We start from the raw sequence: 27,480 nt of genomic DNA, 5'->3' as shown, positions 1-27,480 counted from the left end.
GCCCTGAGCCACTGATGTATATATAGAGATCAGTGCGCTGAGCACGTCTTAGTCACTGATTTTTATATATTATAGATCAGTTGTCTTAGTGCCATTATTCGTTTTTTCCGCCTGACTGGCACTTACTCAAGAATATAGTGCATTAACGGAATTATAACAGGGGAGGGCAGCATTGCACACGCCAGCGTATAGCCTGCCGGAATTACAGAAGAAGAAGAAGGAAGAAGAAGAAAAAAGAAAAGCGCTTCAGTGCGAAGTAATGTATGAAAAGCGTTCTGCTGCAGTAGTGTAGTTAAGAAAGAAAACAATCTGAGACAGAGATGAACAAAGGTAATGTTAAGCATTTGTTTAAAGTATCTTTGACGTAACTTTTTGTTCAAAATGTCTAATTGTAAGGTTAGGTTTCTGCAAGACCCTACTTTGTTTTTTTATTCAGTCGGTGGAACTTCCGAATAGGGTGTACACCACCGTACCGGAATTGTGATGGTGCGCAAGACATCCAGAAGTGCGCAAAGCCGTCGCGCTGTTCTAGGAGCATTGTTTCAAACACTCAATGTTAATAATCTTAATAGCCGCCAGGACCCTGACCTACACTGATCCTCCACAATATCTTTCCAGAACCCAAAAATTTCAGTTACTGGCATATTGCCTTTTAAGAGAAAGTGATTAGCGTCGTTGCTCAGCAGCTGAGACAGCACTTTAGTCTTTTTTTGATTCCAGAAGTGTGGAGTGAGTGCCATACCAGCTTGGAACCACAGAGATTTCCAATTTGTTTCAGCAGTGTTTATATGAATTGTAGGTACTTTTTAAAAGTTAAAAAAAAAAAAAAATCATGTATTGATTTCAGTGTACTGTTATTCATGTGCAGACGGTTGCCCAGTTCCGGATAACCTTTTTTAAAGTCCCGCTATCCGGTTATTAAGTGTGACGTAACGCATCATGTGATTTTCAACTTCTGGCTCCAAACAAAAAAGGCGCGCTGTCATTAACATTGAGAACTGCACTGAGACGACCTGATCAGGCTGCACTTACACCGTTGCAAACGGACAACAGCATTAACATCGCAACATAAAACTCTTTGTATATTGTGCCTATATTAACTGGGTTTTTAGATGCTGTTGCTACGTTTGTTTTATGTAAAAATGTCAGGCGCTCAAGTTGTTTCTCCATTATTTTCAGTGGGAGTTGCTGCGAGCTGCGATCGTTTCTTGTTCATGTCGTTCGGGGAGAAACAGACATGTATATTTTACCTGTGCATAATAAAACATGTAAAGTAAAAGAAAAAAATTTTTTATTAAGTGTTCTGACTATAGAACCAGACGAATGCGGTTAACAGAGGCAGAGAAGGGAGGGACGGAGGTTTGCGCACAATATAAACACAAACTAAACTTAAACTGTACATTCTTAAAAGGATCAAACAGACATAACTTTAATTGTAAACTTGGAGGTCTTTGGACCCGGAAACAGATTTATCACGTGATGCGTTACGTCAGCGCTTAACAACCGGATACGGAGCCATAATGCAACTGAATGTCCTTTATTGGGCATTTGGATGTTATCTCGCTGAAAACGTCTGTGTGGAGTAGCGCTTCTACTTAAAGTGTGAAGCCACATTACGTGTGGTGCAAATATTTGCCTGAAATGGATCACTTTGCCCGGTTCTGGAACATGACACTCTGTGTCACTTTGGGGTCATTCCTGGCATCTGGCTGGAGCCCCTCTAATGCAGAATGATACACACTGTGCCTGAGAATGTGTTTTGAACACAAAATGATATAAATTATACTTATTAAATGAGAATTTACTTATTTTCACAAGACAACGTTATATGTTTTTACGAGCAAAAAATGAAGTGTGGAGGTGAGATTTCCCCCTAATTAAAAAGTAAAAGCCCCCACATTCATGCCCCTTCGTGATGTTGAGATGACCCCCAAAGTACACTTGACTCACAAGTACTGACACAAGGCTGCTGCTTCAGTGATCCACAACCGGCAAATTTTCACGTCAGAGATAAATGTACGCAGCAATTAAACAGCAAGACATAACACACTGACATTTTCTACCCAAGTAAGTAAGTATTTTCCCACTCTAGAACCAAAAACACTGAATGGTTAACTCACCTTTGCTATGTTTTAGAGAGCGTTACTTTCTAACTTGCAGGAATGAGTCATTGAGAAAAAGTGCGCACACTACAGACACCGGGATGTTTTGATTCCTCTGCTGATCACAAGGATGGCTGGATCCAGTCGAGCTTGTGGTCGTTTGTAGACAAAACATCAATCTTTCCATTGGTACCAAGTATTATTCATGCTGATTACGAGAAACGGCGCAAATACTACAGCAGTGATCCGGAACTGGGCAAGTGACTGTATGAGTTATTCTTAATTGTAAAAGCACTTTGAAATATATAATCTGCACTAGAAAGTACTATATTAGTAAAGTTGATTGTTATTATTGTTTATTGCTGTTAAATTCAAATCCATATGGCACCAGTGAATAGCCAGACATTTGACAGCAACAATTCTTGACTTTGTTTTTTTTGTATACGTATACTAAATGTATACTATCTATGATTAAATGCTATGGGTTGAAAACAGCAAAAATGGTGACAAAGGTTAATTTCTGTTTGTGCAGGAGTCAGAAGCTAAAGTTGCTCCAGTTTTGGTTTAAAAAGTGATGCAAATTATTGAGTTATGTTATGGGGTAACGTCATAGATACACTGGTGCTCTGAATTAATGTTAGAAAAGAGAAGACCCCGCAAAGTTTTGTGCTGTTTGAGGTGGTTCTTCAAATTCAAATATCTGCTTTTATGTGACCAACAGTCCAAAACAAAAATGTATTGACAGTAATATACAGTTGTATGTAAAAGTTTGGGCGCCCCTGATAATTTTCGTGATTTTCCTTTATAAATCATTGGTTGTCTGGATCAGAAATTTCAGTTAAATGTATGATATAGCAGATGAACACTTTGATATTTGAGAAGTGAAAAGAAGTTTCTAGTATTTACAAAAAGTGTGCAATAATTATTTAAACAAAATTAGGCATGTAAATACATTTGGGCACCCTTGTCATTTTACTGATTTGAATACATTTAGCACTAATTATTGGAACACAAAATTGGTTTGGTAAGCTCACTGACCCTTGACCTCTATACACAGGTGAATCCAATTATGATAAAGGGCATTTAAGGTGGCCATTTGCAAATATTTCTCCTCTTTGCATCTCTTCTAATAAGTGGCAACATGGGAGCCTCTAAATAACTCTCAAATAACCTGAAAACAAAGATTGTTCGACATCATGGTTTAGGGGAAGGATACAAAAAGCTATCTCAGAGATTTCAGCTGTCAGTTTCCACTGTGAGGAACATAGTGAGAAAATGGAAGACTGCAGGCACAGTACTAGTTAAGGCCCAAAGTGGCAGGCCAAGAAAAATCTCAGATACACTGAAGTGAAGGATAGTGAGAACAGTCACAGTCAACTAACAGACCTGCTCCAAAGACCTACAACATGATCTTGCTGCAGAGAGTGTCTCTGTGCATCGTTCAGCTATACAGCGCACTTTGCACAAAGAGATGCTGTATGGGAGATTAATGCAGACAAAGCCTTTTCTGCATACACGCCACAAACAGTTGCTTGAGGTATGCTAAAGCACATTTGGACAAGCCAGCTTCATTTTGGAATAAGGTGCTGTGGACTGATGAAACTAAAATTGAGTTATTTGGACATAACAAGGGGCGGTATGCATGGCAGAAAAAGAACACAGCATTCCAAGAAAAACACTTGCTACCTACAGTAAAATTTGGAAGTATTTCCATCATGCTGTGTGGCCAGTGCAGGTCCTGGGAATCTTGTTCAAGTTGAGGGTCACATGGATTCCAGTCAAAATTAGCAGATTCTTGAGAATAATGTTCAAGAATCAGTGACAAAATTGAAGCTGTGCCGGAGCTGGATCTTTCAACAAGACAACGACCCTAAACACTGCTCAAAATCTACTAAGGCATTCATGTAGAGGAACAAGTACAACGTTCTGGAATGACCATCTCAGTCCCCAGACCTGAATATTATTGGAAATCTGTGGTGTGACTCTTTTTTTTTTTTTTTAAAGCGGGCTGTCCATGCTCGGAAACCAACAAACCTGACTGAACTGGAGATGTTTTGTAAAGAAGAATGGCCCAAAATACCTTCAATCAGAATCTAGACTCTCATTGGAAGCTATAGGAAGTGTTTAGAGGCTGTTATTTCTGCAAAAGGAGGATCTACTAAATATTGATGTATTTTTTCTGTTGGGGTTCCCAAATTTATGCACCTGCCTAATTATGTTTAAAGAATTATTGCACACTTTCTGTGAATCCTATAAACTTCATTTCACTTCTCAAATATCACTGTTTGTCTGCTATATGATATATTTAACTGAAATTGCTAATCCAGACAACCAATGAGTTATAAAGGAAAATCATGGAAATCATCAGGGGTGCCCAAATTTTTACATACAACTGTAAAACATAATTCTTTCTTGATGCTGAAAGAAGTGAATGTTTGCACTTTTTGTCTTCATACATTTCTAAACATTTACTTTAAAAGATGAAGAAAAGAAATGATGACATTATTGCAGTTGATTCTTTATATGACTCTTTTAGCTGTACTCATCAGTTTTTTAATACTGGACAACAGGGCGTTGACGTGTTGGTTTTCTAAAACATATGTTTTGACGACTGCTTTCTTGTACTTTTAGAGGCTGCAGTTTTTCAGGGCGGCTTCATTCTGGCAAACAAGATGTGCCATCCTGCATCTCTCGCCACTCTTCAGAAATGTGACTGGAAGAGGGTGGAGCATCCAGTCCTAGAGACTGTCCGAGAACTCTGCAGCCGAGGGGAATCTGACGGCCATGCATACAACAGCGCAGCATGCTGGAGAAAGAAATTAGTTTGTGTTGTGTGGTTGAAGCTGTTGTGCACAGAGACTAAAGAGGATACAGAAACGGCTTGGAGGGAGAATCCTTTCTTCACCATCCTGAATGGCCTCCCTGAGGTCAACCATGTTGTCCTGATGGAGCTGGTGAAGTCGGTAGCAGCTGCTGGCATCTTTGCCCAGTTACTCCTGCATCTTCCTGAGCCGCAGCTCTGTGCAGAGCTAGAAAGACTGACTCAGCATGTGAAATGCAGCCCAACAGGAGAGGCTGATGTCCGGCTCTTTCTGGAGGTGTGGTGGGAACTGTGGAAAGGCAGAGATGAGCAAAAGGCAGGAGCAGAGGACGGCATAGAAGCGGTGTTCGCTAACCAGTACGCCCGCCTCACCTCACAGTCCGTCTCTTTGTCTCCTCAGGCTGCTAAGAGGCAAAAGCTTGACCCATCAGATCTAAAATCTCCATATGTGTCCTCACCAAGCAGCGACGTCCTCTTTATTCTCCTTAATGCACTGTATGACATAAAGCAGGACATACATAGAGTAGACCTCTCCCTCACAGCCCTCTCCATGTCCCTCGATGCTCTTTATACGTCCTTCTTGATAAATAAATCTGTTGTGCTTCTGGTAAAGCACAAGATGTCCATTCTGTCTGAGATTGTTAGCATCAAGCAAAAGGAAGATGGAAAATTAAGCCCTGAACTTATTCGGGAGGCTCAACGAGATCTACGTGCTTCAAGTATCCCGTCTCAGTTTCAGCTCAGCACACTGACGTTTAGCCGAGCCTTTAAGCTTGTAACAGAACTCGCACAGTTTTGGCAGAGTAGCAGCTTGCTGCAAGTGGAGGACTGCTCCGCTCCGAGCTACTCAGCTTTTAAACTACGACAGAGTGTTCAGAGAGTCCTGGCAGCTCTAGAGGGTGGAGACCAGCAAGTGGATCATCAGGTGGATCTGACCGATGAAACAAATGCACTCAGAGGAGTGCTGGAGGTGCTGTCTTTCCCTCCCTTAGAGTGCAGCACTGAGGTCAAAGAGGAGGTCATCACAACTATAATTAGTCATCGCTTGGAGGACTACAGGGAGTTTGCAATGTTGTTTGCCAGCAAGAAGAGTTGGGCCTGTGATGAGGTTTGGATGAATTGCCTGGAAAAGAACCAAGCTGTCTTCCAGCAGCATGTGACGCTGGACAAACTGGTGTCTACTCTCATGAGTAAATTCAACAGCGAGCACATAAATGTGATCCAGTGCAGAAAACTAATAAAGGTCACCGCAGATATTTTCTCTGCACTTTCATTGGAAGATAAAAACAAGGCTTTGGATGCCATGTTGACGTTGTCCAGCAAGGGGTTCTTCGGGTGCGCCATCCCCACCTCGGTGAGCGATGGGTTTGAAAAGGAGCTCAACATGGCGTTCAACTGTATCATTCAAGGAGGTGGCGGAGGCTCGGCAGCGGCCATGCAGAACAGTTTAAATACAGCAACTGCCTTAGTGGCCCGAGTGGCATTTCAGAACCCAGAGGCCACTTTGAGAGCTTCCTGCCATTCAGCAATTTTCAATAAAGGTGCTTTCGGTCTTATGGCCAGGATCTTGCAGCAGCTACCAGGACTCAGAGGGAGGGAAAGGAAACACGATGACGAAAACACAGTTGGTGATTTAGATGGAAGCAGTGGTGCTGTGAGTAGTTGCAGTTTGCTCTGCAGATGCCTGCGGGAGGTAACCAGAGCCAGAGTGATGTCAGCCAGCGACAAAGAGCAGTTCATCAAGTTTATTGATGTGATGATGACGCCAGCCGTGACAGCTGATGGAGGGGAAAGGAGGCGAAGCTTTCTGTCACCTCAGGAGGTCGTGAAGACTTTGGTCCTGCCGAACCTCTCAGCTGCAGGTAAGCATCCTTTGTTTATGCTTCAAAACAACTGCATTGTTTCTCACACATTTAAGTGCCTGATTAGTAATAATCTCACTTTAAATCATATCACCATAATTACCATACGATGTGTGTATGATTCAGTTTATCATCAGCAACTGCAGAAAATATTACCATTGTTTCTAAAATTCAAATCTCTAAGTGAAGTTTTGAGCCTCTGTACTTTGCTCCACTCTGCGTTTCTACATTTCCTCAAGGTCACTCCAACATCAACATAGACGTGAGTCTGCAACTTCTCCACAGTGCGTTGTGTGTGGATCTCCAGGAACCGGCCTCTACTCCTCACTGGATCCGAGACTGCTTCCCCTTTCCACTCCTTTATGTCCTGGCTCAGCTACACAACCAAATGCTCAGGTTGAACACATCAACCCCCCCCCCCCCCCCCCCCCCCATTTAACAGTCTTACTGTCTGTGTTGTCTTTGTCAAAGTTTTTCTGTTTTCTGTCAGGTAATATTACATCCTACATTGGTATTCTTCCTAATACTCATATTCCCACTGTTTTAAAGCACCCATGTGCATCATCAACAAAAGTCACATTGATCAGATGTGACTGCAGATGTTTGTTTTTTTTTAATTGGCATCATGAGTGCAGATGTCAACCAAGACCAATTATCTTTTTAAAAAAATGCATCTAACCAACTTAATTACTACTTGTGATATCATGTCAGATCTGGGAGTATTCTCTCTTGCTGCACAGACAAAAAAAAACAAGTCCATCCACACCTCCTGAAATCAGCCGTCTATCTGCTGCAGCCAGGTGATACGTGGTCACCCCTTTGGCCTTTTCCTATTGCTGCAGTCCTAAACAGTGTGGTACCTATGTACTGGATCATGATTATAGAAGTGTGCCACATGCCCGCAGGCACCATGTTGGTAACAATGCCTGATTAATGGGGGTTTATTCACCAGGAACCTTTTGCATTGGAAGCGAGTGTACTTAACCGCTTAGCCATCACCCCTGCTCACAGACAGCTTGTCAGTATTGCTCATATAAAATTGATTTGACACTAATCTAGCCACTATTATTGGTGTTATTCCCAGCCTTTTCACTCTCTGTCTGACTCTTATATAAATATTCATCTACAGTTGTTTTGCCTTTGATAGGTGTTGGGAGCAGACACCAGAGACCAGCACCCTCCATTGGTCCATGGACACCAAGGAGCTCCTAGCCACTGTCCTGACCAAACTGGGACAGGTTTTGGGTGCTGTGGTGGCATCAGATCCCAGCAGCTGGTCCAGAGCACTGTTCTGGCTTTACAACAAGATGGAACAGCTCGACTGGACCATTCGTTTTCACTTGAAGCCTATATGGGGGGAACATTTTAAAAATGAGGTGCCCTCTTCCCTTCTGACTGTGTGTGATCTACCTGAGCAGGTAACTGGTCTTGATTTAAATATGACATTAGTTACAGTAGTGTTCAGAATAATAGTAGTGCTATGTGACTAAAAAGATTAATCCAGGTTTTGAGTATATTTCTTATTGTTACATGGGAAACAAGGTACCAGTAGATTCAGTAGATTCTCACAAATCCAACAAGACAAGCATTCATGATATGCACACTGTTAAGGCTATGAAATCGGTCTGTTGTTAAAAAAAAAAAAAAAGTAGAAAAGGGGGTGTTCACAATAATAGTAGTGTGGCATTCAGTCAGTGAGTTCTTCAATTTTGTGGAACAAACAGGTGTGAATCAGGTGTCCCCTATTTAAGGATGAAGCCAGCACCTGTTGAACATACTTTTCTCTTTGAAAGCCTGAGGAAAATGGGATGTTCAAGACATTGTTCAGAAGAACAGCGTAGTTTCATTAAAAAGTTGATTGGAGAGGGGAAAACTTATACGCAGGTGCAAAAAAATCATAGGCTGTTCATCTACAGTGATCTCCAATGAGAGTAAAATTCTTTTTGGGTCCAAGGGCCACAGACAGTTTGTGAGACGACCCCCAAACTCTGAATTCAAGCCACAGTTCACAGTGAAGCATGGTGGTGCAAGCATCATGATATGGGCATGTTTCTCCTACTATGGTGTTGGGCCTATATATTGCATACCAGGTATCATGGATCAGTTTGGATATGTCAAAATACTTGAAGAGGTCATGTTGCCTTATGCTGAAGAGGACATGCCCTTGAAATGGGTGTTTCAACAAGACAATGACCCCAAGCACACTAGTAAACGAGCAAAATCTTGGTTCCAAACCAACAAGATTAATGTTTTGGAGTGGCCTGCCCAATCCCCGGACCTAAATCCAATTGAGAACTTGTGGGGTGACATCAAAAAAGGTTTCTGAAGCAAAACCAAGAAATGTGAATGAATTATGGAATAACAGCTGAAAGGTGCCACAAGTTGGTTGACTCCATGCCTCGTAGATGTGAAGAAATCATGAAAAACTGTGGTTATACAACTAAATATTCATTTAGTGATTCACAGGATTGCTAAATAAGCAGATTGAACATAATAGTTTTGAGTTTGTAGCGTCAACAGCAGATGCTACTATTGTGAACACCCCCTTTTCTACTTTTTTTACTAATAGCCCAATTTCATAGCCTTAAGAGTGTGCGTATCATGAATGCTTGGTCTTGTTGGATTTGTGAGAATCTACTGAATCTACTGGTACCTTGTTTCCCATGTAACAATAAGAAATATACTCAAAACCTGGATTAATCTTTTTAGTCACACAGCACTACTATTATTCTGAACACTACTGTACATGGATAAACCCCCATTAATCGGGCATTGTTACCAAAATGTACATCGTTTTCTGTGGGGTTGACTCAGAGAGTCTGTGTAAACTTGAAATTCTTGTGTGCTTTTTCCTTTTGTGCTGTGGAGAGATGATGAAGTGAGCATTCTGCAGTTTAACGAGTGGTTCCCCTTTTCCTCTGTTTGGTGAACTGTTTATATAGATACAGATACTCAAACCATATGTGGCTTGACTTCAGTGATTTGCTGTCCATAGTGATCATTTATGGCTCATCTACTGTTCCTTGTAAATAAGAAACAGGATTACCAGGCTGGATGAAAAGTATTAATTACATTGTGAATAGCACAACAACATTTTAGCCAAGTGGTGCGTTTATGTGTGCATGATCCAGCACGCAGATACCTCAGTGTTTAGGACCTCAGCAGCTGCAGAAGGCTGAGGGGGCGCCAAAGTTCCACCTGTCTGTGGTAAATAAGTGGTTATTTCTAAGAGGTGGGGATGGACTGGTTGTCTGTCTGGGTGTTTGCCATCCAGGATGCAAAGTGGTTTTGTGGTGTGGTGGATACAGCAATGCACAAAACCAGTGCACACTCCCAGAATTGACTGGACTTGTTGCAAAGTTACTTCAGCCTTATTTGAAGTAGTATAAAAGTCTATAAATATTGTATCCTGTTTGTATCTGTCAACTGAACCAAACAGTTCAACTGAAACACTGTACAGTTGGGTCCATAAGTAATTGGACAAACAAGTTTTGTAATTTTGTCACTCCACCCTACAGTGGTGTTTAAAGGACACAATTAAGATAGGGTACAGCTAAAATACTGCATTAACAGTCACACAGTCCCCACATTGTCACAGGCCATAAGTAACTAGACAGAATAAGGATTATTGGGAACGCCTTGAGGTTCTCCCGGAGGAGCTGGGGGAGGTGTGTGTTGATCGGGAGGTCTGGGCGGCTTTGTTTGAGCTGCTGACTCTGGATAAAGCTGAAGAAAATGGATGGATGGATGAATACAAGTGTCACTTTTACAGCCAGTTGTCTTTAGACAAGTCAGGGTGGATACATGAACATTTCCAAGTCACTGAACATGTCTTGGGCTTTGTTTACATCAGTCCTTAAACAAACAAAAAACCCAATATGGTACAATACAGTAAATCTGGGGAATCAGCTGTTTGCAAAAAACTGAGTGACCATGCAAGAAGACCAATGAGGAAAGGCTTCTGTTTGAGCCTTCTGTGGCTGTTTTTGGAGAAACTGTGTGCATGAAGCAACTTTTGTCTGCTGCGTCACCAGTGGAGTAGCATATACAAGGATTTTCTTAAAACCAAGACATGAAATATCACCTACGGTTTGCCAGAAGACTGATTTTAACTTTTTTTTTTTTTTTTTAAACCAGGTAGGTCAGTTGAGAACCAGTTCTTGTTTACAATGATGACATGGCCAAGAAGCAACATAAGAGGCACATACAAAGGCAAATTCAAAACAGGGAGCCTTCAGTCTAGATTCTAGCAGAGCCTTCAGCTTTCAGGCTCCTCTCCTGTGGAACCAGCTCCCAATTCAGATCAGGGAGACAGATACCCTCTCTACTTTTAAGATTAGGCTTAAAACTTTCCTTTTCGCTAAGGCTTATAGTTAGGGCTGGATCGGGTGACCCTGGACCATCCCTTGGTTATGTTGCTTTAGACGTAGACTGTGTTTCATAATTATTGTATGGCCTTGCCTTGCAATGTGGAGCGCCTTGGGGCAACTGTTTGTTGTGATTTGGCGCTATACAAGAAAAAAGTTGATTGATTGATTTATTGTCTTATATGAAAATGAAGATTCACTTCTTTGGTTTTCACAGCTGAAATCAAGGGGTAATATCCATTTGTTTCAGGTTATCTGTTGTTCAGTGTTCCTATTCGCACTAATTGTTGTGTCCTTTCCGTTTTCCTCGTCTTCTGCAGGAGTGGTCGGGTTGTGACATGCCTCAGTATGGCCCAGGAACAGGCCTTTTGGCCTGGATGGAGTGTTGTTCTATATCTGATTCCCTGCAGTCCACCATGCTGCATTGTCTGGCTTTGGACCGGACCCGACCTGACCATGTTGGCATGTTCAGCAAAGGTCTGCTGGTGGCCCTGACCCAGGTCCTGCCTTGGTGCTCCATCTCCCAATGGACCAGAGTGCTAAGAACTCTGAGGCAGCTGCTCCTCTCAGGTTTGCTCCACGTTCCCTTTTCACTGGAGTACGTGGACTACCTGCCCCTGCTGGATCTGAGAAGGTTTTCATGCGAGCTTCGCCTGTCAGTCCTCCTGCTGCGAGTCCTTCAGCTGCTCTGTGGGGCCAGCTGCTCACACTGGCTGTCAGGAGATGGCTGGGTCCATGTTGGCAGGTTATACGCGCACGCTATGAAAGATATGGTGAGCTCGCTAAGGGCCAAATTGCCTCTTCCTTCTTCTGGTGCTTTGACTGCCACTCCAGACGTCTGTGCTGCTTCAGCTCCAAAAACACAAACACCCAGAGACGCCAGTCCTCCTGCTTCAACCAGTGGTTGTACAGTGTCCGCATGCTCTCACAAAGACATTAGAGAAGTGGAGAAAGCCTCCTTTTTGAAGTCCCTCAGTGGTTCTCCAGGCACTGAAGTGCAGTCGAGGTCATCAGACGTCTCCTCCACAGAGCCACAGATGGAGGACAAAGCTCAAACAGCTCCCAGTCAGGAAGTCCTTTTTGTACTCAGCCAGCTGTTCTGTCACGTTCAACATGTCCAGGTTAGAACGTTACCTCAATGTTTTTAAAGATTAGAATACATGTATGCTAGATTATGGCTCCACGCTATGATGATAGGATGCTCTGTGGTTTATTTTCTAGTTTGACCCAGTTTTGAAAACACTTTTTTTTTCTTTCTTTTTTTTACCCCTGGTGTTAAGAATGCAGTCTCCTCCTCAGGTGAGCTCACTCTTTGGTTTCTCAGCCAGTGCGCGCTTGTGTTTTGGAGGTGTGGCCTTAAAGGAAGACCTGGGGAGTGTGTCTGTGTTCAGTTGTAACAGTTTAAATTCTATTTTACTGTTAAAATTGTGTAGGTTTGGTCAGTTTTTTGTTGTGTTGTCTGGGTTTTTTTTTTTGGTTGCATTCTTCACTATGGAGCTCCCCCTACAGCTCGAGAGTACATATGTCACAAAATTATTTTTTAAAAAAAACTCACTGCCTCCCCACCAGGCTTTCCATGAAACCGTGTCAAGAAAGCGACCCCTCCCCCTGTCTCTCCACCTGTCTCATGTGTGCGATCTTTCTTTCTGCTCCTCTTTCTCTTGCTCTGCCCACATCTCTAAAGCTCTGTGCCAGTGATCTCTTGCTCTGCTTCTCTTTCTCGCTCTGCGAGGATATGCACGATCAGTGAGGAAATGTAACGTCATGCTTTCACAGTGATCTCGGCTCCAAAGCTTCCGCCAGCAGCATCTGCAGGTCTGAATGTGTTTTTCACACTTCTTTGTCTTTCAGCTCTGCTATTCCAAGAAAGTCCAACTGAGGTTGACCTGTGTGTGACCCCTCGCTCTGTCACGCTGTTTTGTCTCTTTCTTGGTTCCTCCGACAGCATTTATTTATTTATTGGCGCCTTTTTGCTGCCTCTGTCATGATTATGAACATGTAAGAAATAAAATCACTGGCTTGTTCTTATAGCTACTAGGTTGCCAGTGCCTTAAAAGGGGGCGTGTATGTGTTGTAGTGCCGTAAAGCATTTCGTGTTTCTCCCGAGACTCCAGACTCTTTCACACAACACAGGCCAGTGTCTCTGAAGTTGTTAGGCTGGTTTTCTGCTACAAGACCCCTGGTGGGGGAGAGAAAGCCCATATTCTCCCTAAAACAAATCATTCAACCATTACAGTTACTCCTAAACTAAAGTTGAGGTCACAAAGTTACTTTGTTTTACTTTAAAATGAAAGCTTAAAAAATATCTTCAGTAAATACAGGATGCTTTAAAAGACAATTATTATTTTTTCCTCCCATGCTTGAACCTAAAAAGAGAAAAATAATGAAGTTAACACAATCCCACCACTAGGAACAGTGTGCAGCCACAGTCCAGTGCCTGGGGACCAAGTCCAGATGTAACTGTTAATTCATGAAAATTACAGAAGGTGGTGATGGGGATAGGGGAGGTGATGGTCGAGTGGTAAAAGTGTTGGACTTGAGACCAGAGGATCTTTGATTCAAAACCCAGCCTGACGGGAAAATCACCAAGGGCCCTTGAGCAAGGTCCTTAATCACAGATTTGCTACCGGTGTGTAGTGAGGACCTTGTATGGCAGCACCCACACATTGGGGTGATTGTGATGCATTATTTGTAAAGCACTTTGAGCATCTGATGTAGATGGAAAAGAGCTATATAAATACAGTCCATTTACCATTTACAGAAAACTTACTATATCATATAGTGAGGAAAATAAGTATTTGAACACCCTGTGATTTTGCAAGTTCTCCCACTTAGAAATCATGGAGGGGTCTGAAATTTTCATCTTAGGTGCATGTCCACTGTGAGAGACATAATCTTAAAAAAAAAGAAAATCCTAATATCACAATGTGTGATGTTTAAATAATTTATTTGTATGTTACTGCTGCAAATAAGTATTTGAACACATGTGAAAATCAATGTTAATATTTGGTACAGTAGCCTTTGTTTGCAGTTACAGAGGTGAAACATTTCCTGTAGTTTTTCACCAGGTTTGCACACACTGCAGCAGGGATTTTGGTCCACTCCTCCATACAGATCTTCTCCAAATCTTTCAGGTTTGGAGTTTCAGCTCCCTCCAAAGATTTTCTATTGAGTTCAGGTCTGGAGACTGGCCAGGCCACTCCAGGACCTTGAAATGCTTCTTACGGAGCCCCTCCTTAGTTGCCCTGGCTGTGTGTTTGGGGTCATTGTCATGCTGGAAGACCCAGCCATGACCCATCTTCAATGCTCTTACTGAGGGAAGGAGGTTGTTTGCCAAAATCTCGCAATACATGACCCCATCCATCCTCCCTTCAATACGGTGCAGTCATCCTGTCCCCTTTGCAGAAGAGCACCCCCAGAGTATGATGTTTCCACCCCATGCTTCACAGTTGGGATGGTTTTCTTGGGGTTGTTCTCATCCTCTAAACATGGTAAGTGGAGTTGATTCCAAAAAGCTCTATTCTGGTCTCATCTGACCACATGACCTTCTCTCATGCCTCCTCTGGATCATCCAGATGGTCACTGGTGAACTTCCAATGGGCCTGGACATGTGCTGGCTTGAGCAGGGGGACCTTGCTGCCCTGCAGGATTTTAAACCATGACAGCATCATGTGTTACTAATGTAATCTTTGTGACTGTGGTCCCAGCTCTCTTCAGGTCATTGACCAGGTCCTCCTGTGTAGTTCTGAGCTTTCTCAGAATCATCCTTACCCCACAAAGTGAGATCTTGCAAGAAATCCCAGACTGAAGGAGATTGACAGTCATCTTGTGTTTCTTCCACTTTCTAATAAATAATCATAACAGTTGTTGCCTTCTACCAAGCTGCTTGCCTGTTGTCCTGTAGTCCATCCCAGCCTTGTGCAGGTCTACAGTTTTGTCCCTGGTGTCCTTAGACAGCTCTTTGGTCTTGGCTATGGTGAACAGGTTGGAGTGTGATTGATTGTGTGAACAGGTGTCTTTTATACAGGTAACAAGTTCAAACAGGTGCAATTAATACAGGTATAGAGTGCAGAATAAGAAGGCTTCTTAAAGAAAAATTAACAGGTCTGTGAGAGCCAGAATTGTTGCTGGTTGGTAGGTGTTCAAATATTTATTTGCAGCAGTAACGTACAAATAAATTATTTAAAAATCATACATTGTGATTTCTGGATTTTTTTTTATTTTTTAGATTGTCTCTCAGTGGACATGCACCTAAGATGAAAATTTCAGACCCCTCCATGATTTCTAAGTGGGAGAACTTGCAAAATCGCAGGGTGTTCAAATACTTATTTTCCTCACTGTATATCGTTATCAGGCTATGATAGACCTATATCATGATAGATATTTTTGTCATATCCTGCAGCCATACTGTAGATTGCGGTTACCAGTTGGATTTTTTTTTTTTTTTTTAATTCTCCTTTGGTGTATTAATTCTCTTCAGCAGGTGCTGAGTCTTGGTGCTTCTCTTATCTTGTTCTTCCAGGTGATGATGCCAGGAGGCCAGTGTGAGCCGTTGTTCCTTTCCAGTTTGGAGATCCTGAGCCACTACGAGGCCGTCATGGCTGCCTTTCCAGAGAGCAGCAGCGCCCTGGAGAGTGACAACATACGCCATTTCTTCTCCACCATCACAGACAACTTGGACAACCAAGATATGAAGGCTGTTCTACAACAGAAGATTGCACAGCTTGTGTCCTCAGCAGCTTGATGCACTGATAACTCGGTCAGTGCAGGTTACCATGTCGTATGTCTCATAAACAGTCTTTTTTTTTTTTTTTTTATTGGCACAAAGCATTTGACAGACAGACCTCATTATTATTGGTAATTTTTAGTGTCTTGTAAATATTTTGTGACAAATCCTGTATTTTGTTCCAACATTAAAATTACTTTGAGTATATTTGCTGATGCATGGCTCAGTTACTCCAAAACACTGTCAGTTTTGTTAGGATTTTATTTTTAATACAGTGAATGTCTTTTTGCACTGCCAAAGCATTTCTCGGCTCTGACAATTTCTAGATGTGAATTTAAACTGGATATGGCATGCTAATTTAAGAGTATAAATTGAATTACCAGTTTACCTGTGCCCATTCACTTTTCACAGACCCTTTGTCAAACAAAGCACATAAAAACCAAAAGTAGGTGTAAAGTATGTCAGCTTTTTGCACGACGTTGCCACAGCAGATATGATGGCTGTTTTATCACCTACCATAAAGTTCTTCATATATTAAAACCAGTCACTGGTTTTATTCATACAAATATTAGTTACAAGCAGTAAAAAGTTAAAATGATTTGTCATATAATTAGAAACATTGTTACTGAGAGGAGACATCCGCACATGTACACCTCATAATGCAGGATTTTTCTTTAAAGGGTTGCATTAAAAAAAACTGATAACTAAAATTAAAAAAAATAAAAAGTCGTTCCAACCAACAGTCAATTGCTGAGATCTGCTTCTGTGTGAGATCAGAATTTTTATAACCAGCTGTAGTCTTCAGTCAGCTCTGGTCGTGTCAGTGCTGTCTCGCGTGCCTCTTGTAGAGCCTGATGGATTTTCTGAACAGGAGGATGAACCAGTATATCTGTGGAACCAGGATGACCAGGTTTCCCACATTGCACTTGATAGGCAGATGGAAGGCCACTTTGTGCAGGGGGATCTCGTACTGCCGCCCGTACACGTAGTACATGATGGGGAAGATCAAGATACGACACATGAAGAAAGTCAGAACGAAGATGCCATTGATTCTGTGCAGCCTGGTGTTATCAAGGCCAAGCTGGGCGCCGCAGACATGTACAGGGCAAAAAGACAAGAAAACGAGTTAGCGGGAGGTTCCAGGGTGTGGAATAAAGACAAACTACTCAGACAAGACAAAGAGAAAGGGTCACATCAAGCTTCACGGGATGATTTACAAGATTTCACATTTTAAAACTACTCGTATTACACTAGAGATCTGAACAAGCTCACAAAATTACCGTCTCAGGAGGGAAACTGATCTGGCAAATAATGATGGTTGTTTACCTGGAGCAGAATCTTTGTTATAGAAACAAAAGGAGTGCTCATCTCTGTTGTGAAGAAACAGCCAATGAAGAAATCACCGAGTCCTCTTCTGAAGAACTACAAACCAGATACACTGAAGTCAGTCTGTCAACCCAAACCAGATTATTGTTTTTCTTTTCTTACCAGGGTGATGGGCAGGAAGACGAGGAGGAGCGTCAGGTGATGAAGGACCAGCATCCAGTCCTTGATGAGGAACGCTTTCACTGTCTGAAGCGAGTGTTTGCTGAAGGCACTGGCATGACCTTTGACCCCTTGAAAGTAGTAGTGGCTTAAATACATCAAATAAATGTCGCTGGCCATGTAGGAAGCTCCAAATGAAACAAACCAATTGATCAGCCAGTGACTGCAAGAGATGAGACATTTTACATTTTCACCAAACTTCATTTATTTAATGTTACAGCCTAATTCTAAAATGGATGAAAATGAAATTTACTTTTTTACTTCAAAATTTTAAACACAATAGCCCATAATGACAATGTGAAAATGTATTTATGTATTTTAGATTTTTTTTGGGGGGGGGGGGGGCAAATTTATTAATAAAACTAAGAAATCGCATGCATATAAATATTCACAGCCTTTGCCATGAAGCTCAAACTTGAGCTCAGGTACATCCTGTTTCTACTGATCATTCTTCTTTTCTTCTTTATTGTTTATTTGATGAGGACAATGCACATTAATGAACACTTTGTACATTTTCATGCCTTAGTGTAAATATGCCAGATTTAGCTAAAAGCTACTTTCCATCTGTAGTCCCCAGACACACAACAAACAATATTTACAATAAATAAATTAAAACATGAGATTATGTACAATACATCTCACCTCTGTTCACAGGTTTGATTGTTTTTGAGCCATTTTTATTAAGCTCATTTTTAAAAGCACTCGGTGGGATTGTCTCATATAGTTGTTGGAAGGCTGTTCCAGTTTCTACAACCCTTCACAGAAATGGTGTTTTGTCCTGTGGCAGTTCGTCTGAAGGGCACCTCACAGTACCCTAAAGAAGCAGACCTAGTCCTGAGGTTAGGATCTCTATGTCTAATAAATTCCTCCAGAGGAGGAGAGGCTAGGCCATGGAGAGTTTTGTAAATGAGACAAGCACACTTAAACATTATAAAGTTGTTTAAAAGATGGTATTTCTCTAGAATTTCACAGTAAGAGTGGAATATGGCTTTTTAGCAAACACTTTCATGGCTTTTTTATAAAGTTGCTCTAAAGGTTTTAGTACTGTCACACCAGCAAATGACCATATTGTGTAGCAATATTAAATATGACAGGATTATACAATGAAGGTACGATCTAGCATCAGTCAAAATACAAAGCCTGATTTGTTTGAAGTTTTGAAGGTTAAATTTTACAGTGTTGACAACTTTTTTCACATTTTTTTTTTTTTGAAGGAAAGATTAGAGTCCAAGATGATTCCAAGGTACTTGAAATGGGATACCGTTTCAAGTACCTCTCTACCTATCGACACTTTCAGACTGTTCTCTACTGGTCTTTTTGAAAATGTCATACAAACTGTTTTAGTTGTGTTAAGCATCAGGCAACTGTCACCAAGCCAATCTTGTACCTTGTTTAAAATATTGGTAAGTTTGTAAGATATCAGGTGTAGAACCATAGGTGTAAATGACTGCATTGTCTGCATACATTTGAGTATTGAGATCACAGCATACCTCTGGAAGGTCATTTATGTATAATGAAAATAATAAGGGCCCCAGGACCGATCCCTGTGGGACACCTACAGGACAGCTACCAAAGGAAGATTTGACTCCGTCAATTGTAACACACTGAGTTCTATTTAAAAGATATGACTCAAACCACTGAACTGCACCAGGTGAGAAATTAAAGTATGCAAGTTTATTAAGCAAAACATTGTGATTGACGTGTCAAATGCCTTCTTGAAGTCAAGAAACACTGCACCTACATAGGAATACTTATCCAATAGACACTTAACCTTTTCAGTTAACATACAGTTGGCTGTTTCAGTTGAGCGGTGTGACCGAAACCCAAACTGCATTTGATGTGGTGTGAAGTATTTATCAAGATGTTTGATCATCCTTGAGATGTTTCTACAGCTCAGTTGGAGTCCACCTAGAGTAAATTCAGGTGACTGAATATGATGTGGAAAGGCACACACCTGTGTATATATAAGGTCCCACAGTTGACAGTGCATGTCAGAGCATAAACCAAGCAGGAAGTCAAAGGAATTGTCTGCAGACCTCTGAGACAAGATTGTCTGGAGACACAAAAATGGGGAAGGGTACAGAACGGGGGCAGAGATAGCCTATTTTTAGGGGTGCTCAAGCACCCCTAAATATATTTTAAGCACCCCTAAACTATGCTACTATTTTTTTAAACAACCTATTTCAAGCATTATACCAAAATATGTATTACAAGACCACAGTAATTTGATCATCTCCCCTTCTTGAGCAAATGGTTCAATCCACGAAGCGCGCTTACATTCATCTCTCTCTCTGCTCTGACGTGTTTGTGTCGCGTGGTGCTGCTGCAGGTGGCGGTCATTTAGCAGAGGCGCTGTCCTGTGAGCGCTGGTGGTAACCTCACCCACCCACCTTAAAAGCCTGTGGTACATAGCCAACTAATAAAGATAGATTGATCATATTTAAGATCAAAGCATTAATTAATGGTAGGGCTTCCTTGAGCAGCCTGGTAGGAATGGGGTCTAATAGACATGTTGATGGTTTGGAGGAAGTAACCAATGAAAATAACTCGGAGAGAAAGAGTCTAACCAAATACCAGCATACCTGAAAGCAGACAAAGATAACGATATGTCTTTGGGATTATTATGTTATGATTTGATTATTATGTTTGGTTATGAGTAATTTTTTCTCTAATAGTTAAAATTTTATTAGCAAAGAAAGTCATGAAGTCATTACTAGTTAAAGGAATACTCGGCTCAATAGAGCTCTGACTCTTTGTCAGGCTGGCTACAGTGCTGAAAAGAAACCTGGGGTTGTTCTTATTTTCTTGAATTAGTGATGAGTAGTAAGAAGTCCTAGCTTTACGGAGGGCTTTTTTATAGAGCAACAGACTCTTTTTCCAGGCTAAGTGGAGATCTAATAAATCAGTGAGACGCCATTTCCTCTCCAACTTACGGGTTATCTGCTTTAAGCTGCGAGTTTGTGAGTTATACCACGGAGTCAGGCACTTCTGATTTAAGGCTCTCTTTTTCAGAGGAGCTACAGCATCCAAAGTTGTGCTCAATGAGGATGTAAAACTACTGACGAGATAATCTATCTCACAGAGTTTAGGTCGCTACTCTGCACTGTGTTGGTATATGGCATTGGAGAACATAAAGAAATCATATCCTTAAACCTAGTTACAGCGCTTTCCGAAAGACTTCTACTGTAATGAAACTTATTCCCCACAGCTGGGTAGTCCATTAAAGTAAATGTAAATGTTATTAAGAAATGATCAGACAGAAGGGGGTTTTCAGGTAATACTGTTAAGCCTTCAATTTCCATACCATAAGTCAGAACAAGATCTAAAGTATGGTTAAAGTGGTGGGTGACATTTTGAGCGAAGCCAATTGAGTCTAATAATAGATTAAATGCAGTGTTGAGGCTGTCATTCTCAGCATCTATGTGGATGTTAAAATCGCCCACTATAATTATCTTACCTGAGCTAAGCACTAAGTCAGACAAAAGGTCTGAAAATTCACAGAGAAACTCACAGTAACGTCCAGGTGGACGATAGATAACAACAAATAAAACTGTTTTTTGGGACTTCCAATTTGGATGGACAAGACTAAGAGTCAAGCTTTCAAATGAATTAAAGCTCTGTCTGGGTTTTTGATTAATTAATAAGCTGGAGTGGAAGATTGCTACTAATCCTCCCCCTCGGCCCGTGCTTGGAGTATTCTGACAGTTAGTGTGACTCGGGGGTGTTGACTCATTTAAACTAACATATTCATCCTGCTGTAACCAGGTTTCTGTAAGGCAGAATAAATCAATATGTTGATCAATTATTATATCATTTACTAACAGAGACTTAGAAGAGAGAGACCTAATGTTTAATAAACCACATTTAACTGTTTTAGTCTATGGTGCAGTTGAAGGTGCTATATTATTTTTTCTTTTTGAATTCTTATGCTTAAATAGATTTTTACTGGTAGTTGGTGGTCTGGGAGCAGGCACCGTCTCTATGGGGATGGGGTATTGGGGGGATGGCAGGGGGAGAGAAGCTGCAGAGAGGTGTGTAAGACTACAACTCTGGTTCTTGGTCCCAACCCTGGGTTGTCACGGTTTGGAGGGTTTAATAAAATTGGCCAGATTTCTAGAAATGAGAGCTACTCCATCCAAAGTGGGATGGATGCCGTATCTCCTAACAAGACCAGGTTTTCCCCAGAAGCTTTGCCAATTATCTATGAAGCCCACCTCATTTTTTGGACACCACTCAGACAGCCAGCAATTCAAGGAGATCATGCAGCTAAACATGTCACTCCCGGTCCGATTGGGGAGGGGCCCAGAGAAAACTACAGAGTCCGACATTGTTTTTGCAAAGTTACACACCGATTCAATATTAATTTTAGTGACCTCCGATTGGCGTAACCGGGTGTCATTACTGCCGACATGAATTACAATCTTACCAAATTTACGTTTAGCCTTAGCCAGCAGTTTCAAATTTCCTTCAATGTCGCCTGCTCTGGCCCCCGGAAGACAATTGACTATGGTTGCTGGTGTCGCTAACGTCACATTTCTCAAAACAGAGTCGCCAATAACCAGAGTCTGATCCTCGGCGGGTGTGTCGCAGAGTGGGGAAAAATGGTTAGAAATGTGAACAGGTTGGTGGTGTACAAGGAGCTTCTGTTTAGGACTACGCTTCCTCCTCACAGTCACCCAGCCGGCCTGCTCTCCCGGGTGCACGGGATCTGCTGGGGGACAACTAACGGCGGCTAAGCTACCTTGGTCCGCACCGACTACAAGGGGCTGGCTAGCTGTAGGATTTTCCAAGGTGCGGAGCCGAGTCTCCAATTCACCCAGCCTGGCCTCCAAAGCTACGAACAAGCTACACTTATTACATGTACCATTACTGCTAAAGGAGGCTGAGGAATAACTAAACATTTCACACCCAGAGCAGAAAAGTGCGGGAGAGACAGGAGAAGCCGCCATGCTAAACCGGCTAAGAGCTAGTAGCTGCGCTAAGCTGGCGGATTCCTAAAAACACACAAAGTGAATAATGTGTAAATAATTTAGAGGTGATTCAGCAGAGGGAGTGCTTTAGTTAAGGCACGTGAAGATTACACTGAAACAAATCATTATCTAGATCAATCTAACTACGCAGATTAAACAGCTAACAGATACAGCAAAGCACCGCTGTGCTCCGGAACAGGAAGTGATACAATACCGCAGTGAGCCAACCACCAGTAGAGGCAAGGCAATTTATGTGCAGTATACCATCTGTGTTCTCCATCCAGCCTTATAGTGGAGTGCTGCTGTAGATGTGCTAAACCAGGTCCTCCTGCACACAGCACTAAACCTCACTGATCAGAACAACTGCAGCTACTGTATTTTTATGACTTACGTGGATGTGCGTGCTGCCAGAAAAACCAAGACATCATTCAGTTTGTAGAATAAATAAATGAATAGCCAAAACTAAAACAATCTAAGTAATGCCTAAAACTGTCTAAATGTAACTGAAAAGTGATACCAGGGTGAGTGTTCTGTACTAAGTACTATGACATAATAATCTGTTAAGATGAAATAAAAAAAAAAACTTCAATAACTATAGGCTCAAAAGACTAATATAAAAACAAAGATAATATACTGTACTCAGCCTCTCAATTACTTCAGACCTGCTCCTAAGTTGCAATTACTATTTGCCCTCACCACATTAGGAGAGTAAATTATTTGTTATATAAACTGCACCAGAATGCAGGAATTTTATGTATGGGCCGTTATCCATTGCTAATATGCGTTTTGTTTTTTGTTGTTTTTTTTTTAATCATTTTGACAATGAATGCAGCTTTTACAAGCAATGTTTTCACTCTGAATTCATGGGAAATTGTATTTCTGGACATCTAGATTTTAAAAATTTAAAAAATGTGCTAAGCACCCCTAAAACTGGAAGTCTAAAATCACCTCTGATACAGAAACATTTCTGCTGTTTTTAAGGTAGCAATGAGCACAGTGTCCTCCATCATCTGTAAAAGGAAGAACTTCAGATCCACCAGGACTCTTCCTAGAGCTGGCCATCTGACCAAAATGAGCAATCGGGGGTGAAGAGCCTTAGTCAGAGAGCTGACCAAGAACCCGATGGTTGCTCTGTCAGAGCTCCAGCATTCGTCTGTGGAGAGAGGAGAACCTTCCAGAAGGACAACCATCACTGTGGCAATCCATCAATCAGACCTGTATGGTAGAGTGACCAGACAAAAGCCACTCCTTAGTAAAAGGCACATGGCAGCCCACCTGGCATTTGCCAAAAGGCACCGGAAGGACTCTCAGACAATGAGAAGCAAAATTCTCTGGTATGACGAAACAAAGATTGAACTCTTTGGCATGAATGCCAGGCATTATGTTTGGAAGAAGCCAGGCACCATCCCTACAGCGAAGCATGGTGGTGACAGCATCATGCTGTGACGATGTTTTTCAGCAGCAGGAACTGGAAGACTAGTCAGGATTGAGGAAAAGATGAATGCAACAATGTACAGAGACATCCTGGATGACAACCTCCTCCAGAGCGCTCTTGACCGAAGACTGGGGCGACACTTCATCTTTCAGCAGGACACAGCGAAAATGTCAAAGGAGTGTCTTCAGGACAACTCTGTGAATGTCCTTGAGTGCCCCAGCCAGAGCCCAGACCTGAATCCAGTTGAACATCTCTGGAGAGATATGAAAATGGCTGTACACTGATGCTCCCCATCTAACCTGATGGAGCTTGAGAAGTGCTGCAAAGAGGAATGAGCATAACGGCCCAAAGATAGGTGCGCCAAGCTTGTGGCATCATATTCAAGAAGACCTGAGGCTGTAATTGCTGCCAAAGGTGCACCAACAAAGTATTAAGCAAAGGGTCTGAATACTGATGTACGTGTGATTTCTTGGTTTTTCTTTTTTTTTTTAATTTGCAAAAATTAAATAAATAAATAAATAAACTTTTCATGTTGTCATTACGGGGTGTTGTGAGTAGAATTTTGAGGGGAAATTTGTTTTCCTCCATTTTGGAATAAGGCTATAACATAACAATATGTGTAAAAAGTGAAGTGCTGTGAATACTTTCTGGATGCTTGGTAAAGTGGAAAACGTGTTAAAATGCATCAAAACAAAAACTAAAGCTGTATTGGCACAGAGTGATTTGTTAATTAACTCAATTTCAATGTAGTGTCAGAAATTTACGACCACTGTAGAGGGGTAAGAAAAAAGTTATGAGATTGAAGGAAAGAAAGGCATTCATATTATGTTACCTGAAATATAAAAAAAAAAAACCCAAAAAAAACAACCCTTATTTTCTTGTACAGTATTGTTTTAGATAATATGGTGCTTCCCTTCCAGAAAGCCTCAAGTGTGAAACCCACAAAAGTATAAAAGTAACCAACTCCCCCAGAACTCTCATTTTAACATACAGGCTGCTCTTTTTGATTCTCCCCATTCGCCTTCTTTCACATTGTATTCTCCACATCTTCATTCAGTCAGTGTTAGTACTAAACTTATTTTCACACTGTTATTACCTTTTCTCATATCTTTTTTTAAAAACTTTAAAATCTGACATGGTTTTGCCCTCTGGCTTGGATGCCATATTCTGAATGACTAAAGAGTGCTTTAAAGAGCTCTGTGTCCGATAACATGTTTGGCAGAGGAGGCGTTTTACTACCTGTCAGTCATCACATCGCTGCAGGATGTCACATCTGTCAGTCCAGCTGCAGTGGCCAACGACGCATGAATGGAAGAGACTAACCTGGGAAAAAAGTAAATGTCAAATGAAAACCAGTATTTTGTAGTAAGTCAAAAAAGTATGATACATTATGTGAACTAACCCAGAGTAGGGGAAACCGAGTCACAGTGGATCAGAAATGTTTTGTGGCAGCATAAACGCATTATGCATGGCTTTAGGTCATTCTATTGTGGTTTTCGTACAGCAAGTTATTGTTTAGAAAGCTGTTATTTATTTCTCCCCAAGTGTAATTTACAGGTGTTTAAAATCGATTTTAAAATTTTTGATTCACTGTGCCCTGTGAATTAGTGTCCGGGGCACAGTGAATCAACTTAAAATATAATGAAAAAAAAAAAACACATGATTATAAAGATTTCTTCAAAATTATTAAATATATGCTGATACATATACAAACTACAATCCAGCAAACTAGCTATGTAACGTGTGTCTTACATAGTGATATACTGTAAGTCCTTTAGAAACTATTATAAATGCAACTGTCATAATTTCCATTCAAACATGAAAACAGTTGTTTATATACACAGATTACATAAATAATTAATAGAAAAATAAATGTATAAGCTTCAACAAGTAATATTTGTCATCCAGTTGATATTGGGGCTTAGTAAATCACCTTCTAGACTGATTCACTGGGCCCCGGATGCCTGTGACACACGAGTCATGTTATGAAATAGCTGTTTTTTATCTGGTTGGTTGGTTTATTAGTTTATTACTCAGTTCAATCATGTGCAGGATGTCCATTAAATAAACATATGTAGCCTAACTCAAATAAAACACATCCATGCAAGATAATGTAATTTAATTTAGTTGAGACAACATAACAATTTCTCGGATAGTCACACGACTGAAAAGCCACCGAAAGCCGTCTGAATCTTCCGAATGGTGCAAGAGCTGGGCATGTTACAACATGTCCTGTGAGACCAACACGGAGGTGCTTTTGTCACGCCATTAGCGGCTCCGTGGCGAATTCCTCCGCTCCTCTTTCCATGACAAAAACTCCTGTAACAGTGGAATGTGCCAAAAAAGTGCTATGTCCACATCATCAGCCATTTCTCTGGTAGTCAGATGATGTCCCGGATCAACACAGCGTTCACTTTGGAAATGATCTGGTCGTTTCAGCCTGTCGATCGCCGCTCGGAGCGCGGTGCACCCTCCACCATTGTGCGCCGTCTTTAAACCGGTTGTAACACTCCTTAATCTGTATGATCCCCATAGAATCGTCCCTGAAAGCCGTCTGAATCTTCCGAATGGTTTCCACCTGGCTGTCTCTCACAGTTTCTGGAAAAATTTGATGCAGCAAAGCTCCAAATCGTTCAGACATTTTCCTCACAATGAAAATCCGACGAGGGGGGTGGACCACTGCTCACTCAAAGCGTGCTCACAGGCGAATGACGCAACCGACAGGTGTGAAAAAAGTCACGCATGCGCACGAACGTTCAAGCTTGGCTGATGCAATCACACGTGATTCAAATCCATATAGTTTTTGCAAAAAATAAACAGGTTGGATAGTTTTCTAACAGACCTCGTATGTTTTAACTCAACTCAACTTTATTTATAAAGCACTTTAAAATCAGCTGCAGCTGAAACAAAGTGCTGTACACGAAGAGACATATAAAAGGTAACAAACCACAAAGAACAAATAAAAACAGTTAAAACAGCCAAAACAGATCAAGAATCTCATTCTGGGTTAAAAGTCAGTACATAAAAGTGGGTTTTAAGATTGGTTTTAAAAACAGAAAGTGAAGAGGCCTGCCTGATGTGGAGCGGTATCTCGTTCCACATCTTTGGAGCCACAACAGAAAAAGCTCGGTCCCCTCTGAGCATACGCTTGCACCTCGGCACCTCCAGGAGGAGCTGATCAGCTGACTGAAGGTGGCGAGCAGGGGCATAACAATGAACCAGCTCAGAGAGGTAGGGCGGGGCAAGGCCATTTAAAGATTTAAAAACAAATAAAAGAATCTTAAAATGAATTCTAAAATGCACAGGCAGCCAGTGGAGGGAGGCCAGGACAGGTGTAATGTGCTCCCTCTTACGTGCACCAGTTAGCAGACGGGCAGCAGCATTCTGAACTAGCTGGAGACGTGCAAGGGAGGACTGGCTAATTCCATAATAAAGTGCATTACAGTAATCCAGCCGTGAGGTAATAAAAGCATGGATTGCTGTTTCAAAGTGCTGCTGTGCAAGAAAAGGCTTAACCTTAGCAAGCTGCCTTAAGTGAAAGAAACTCGATCTGACTACTGCACTGATTTGGTGGTCCAGTTTAAAATCGTTGTCCATCTTAAAACCCAAGTTTGTGACAGTAGATTTCAAAAAGGCTGACAAAGGCCCCAGA

General features: G+C 41.5%; 2 protein-coding genes across 2 annotated transcripts; one reads left to right on the top strand and one right to left on the bottom strand.

Moving 5' to 3' along the window:
• Positions 1-163: 163 nt before the first annotated feature.
• Positions 164-16,574, top strand: gemin4 (gem (nuclear organelle) associated protein 4). The gene is made up of 6 exons (XM_034167773.1): positions 164-330; positions 4,734-6,785; positions 7,025-7,181; positions 7,933-8,203; positions 11,473-12,273; positions 15,675-16,574. Exons 1-6 carry the CDS (start codon positions 321-323, stop codon positions 15,894-15,896), a joined length of 3,513 nt encoding a protein of 1,170 aa, XP_034023664.1. The 5' UTR covers positions 164-320; the 3' UTR covers positions 15,897-16,574.
• Positions 16,575-16,618: 44 nt separating this feature from the next.
• LOC117508905 (TLC domain-containing protein 3A-like) lies at positions 16,619-25,192 on the bottom strand (the record flags this gene model as incomplete). The annotated part of the gene is made up of 4 exons (XM_034168746.1): positions 16,619-16,959; positions 17,205-17,300; positions 17,367-17,586; positions 25,068-25,192. Coding segments are annotated over 4 exons (702 nt in total), but the record flags the coding sequence as incomplete, so codon positions are not given.
• Between the last annotated feature and the right edge of the window lie 2,288 nt (positions 25,193-27,480).

The sequence above is a fragment of the Thalassophryne amazonica genome, chromosome 4 (assembly GCF_902500255.1).
Source record: "Thalassophryne amazonica chromosome 4, fThaAma1.1, whole genome shotgun sequence".
Classification (NCBI taxonomy): domain Eukaryota; kingdom Metazoa; phylum Chordata; class Actinopteri; order Batrachoidiformes; family Batrachoididae; genus Thalassophryne; species Thalassophryne amazonica.
This window is presented reverse-complemented; position numbering and strand designations above follow the sequence as displayed.

Excerpts from the sequence above, each read along its gene's own strand:
- gemin4 (XM_034167773.1), top strand. Across the intron at positions 8,204-11,472 it reads TGTGTGATCTACCTGAGCAG|GAGTGGTCGGGTTGTGACAT; the intron begins GTAACTGGTCTT and ends CGTCTTCTGCAG. Across the intron at positions 12,274-15,674 it reads GTCACGTTCAACATGTCCAG|GTGATGATGCCAGGAGGCCA; the intron begins GTTAGAACGTTA and ends TTGTTCTTCCAG.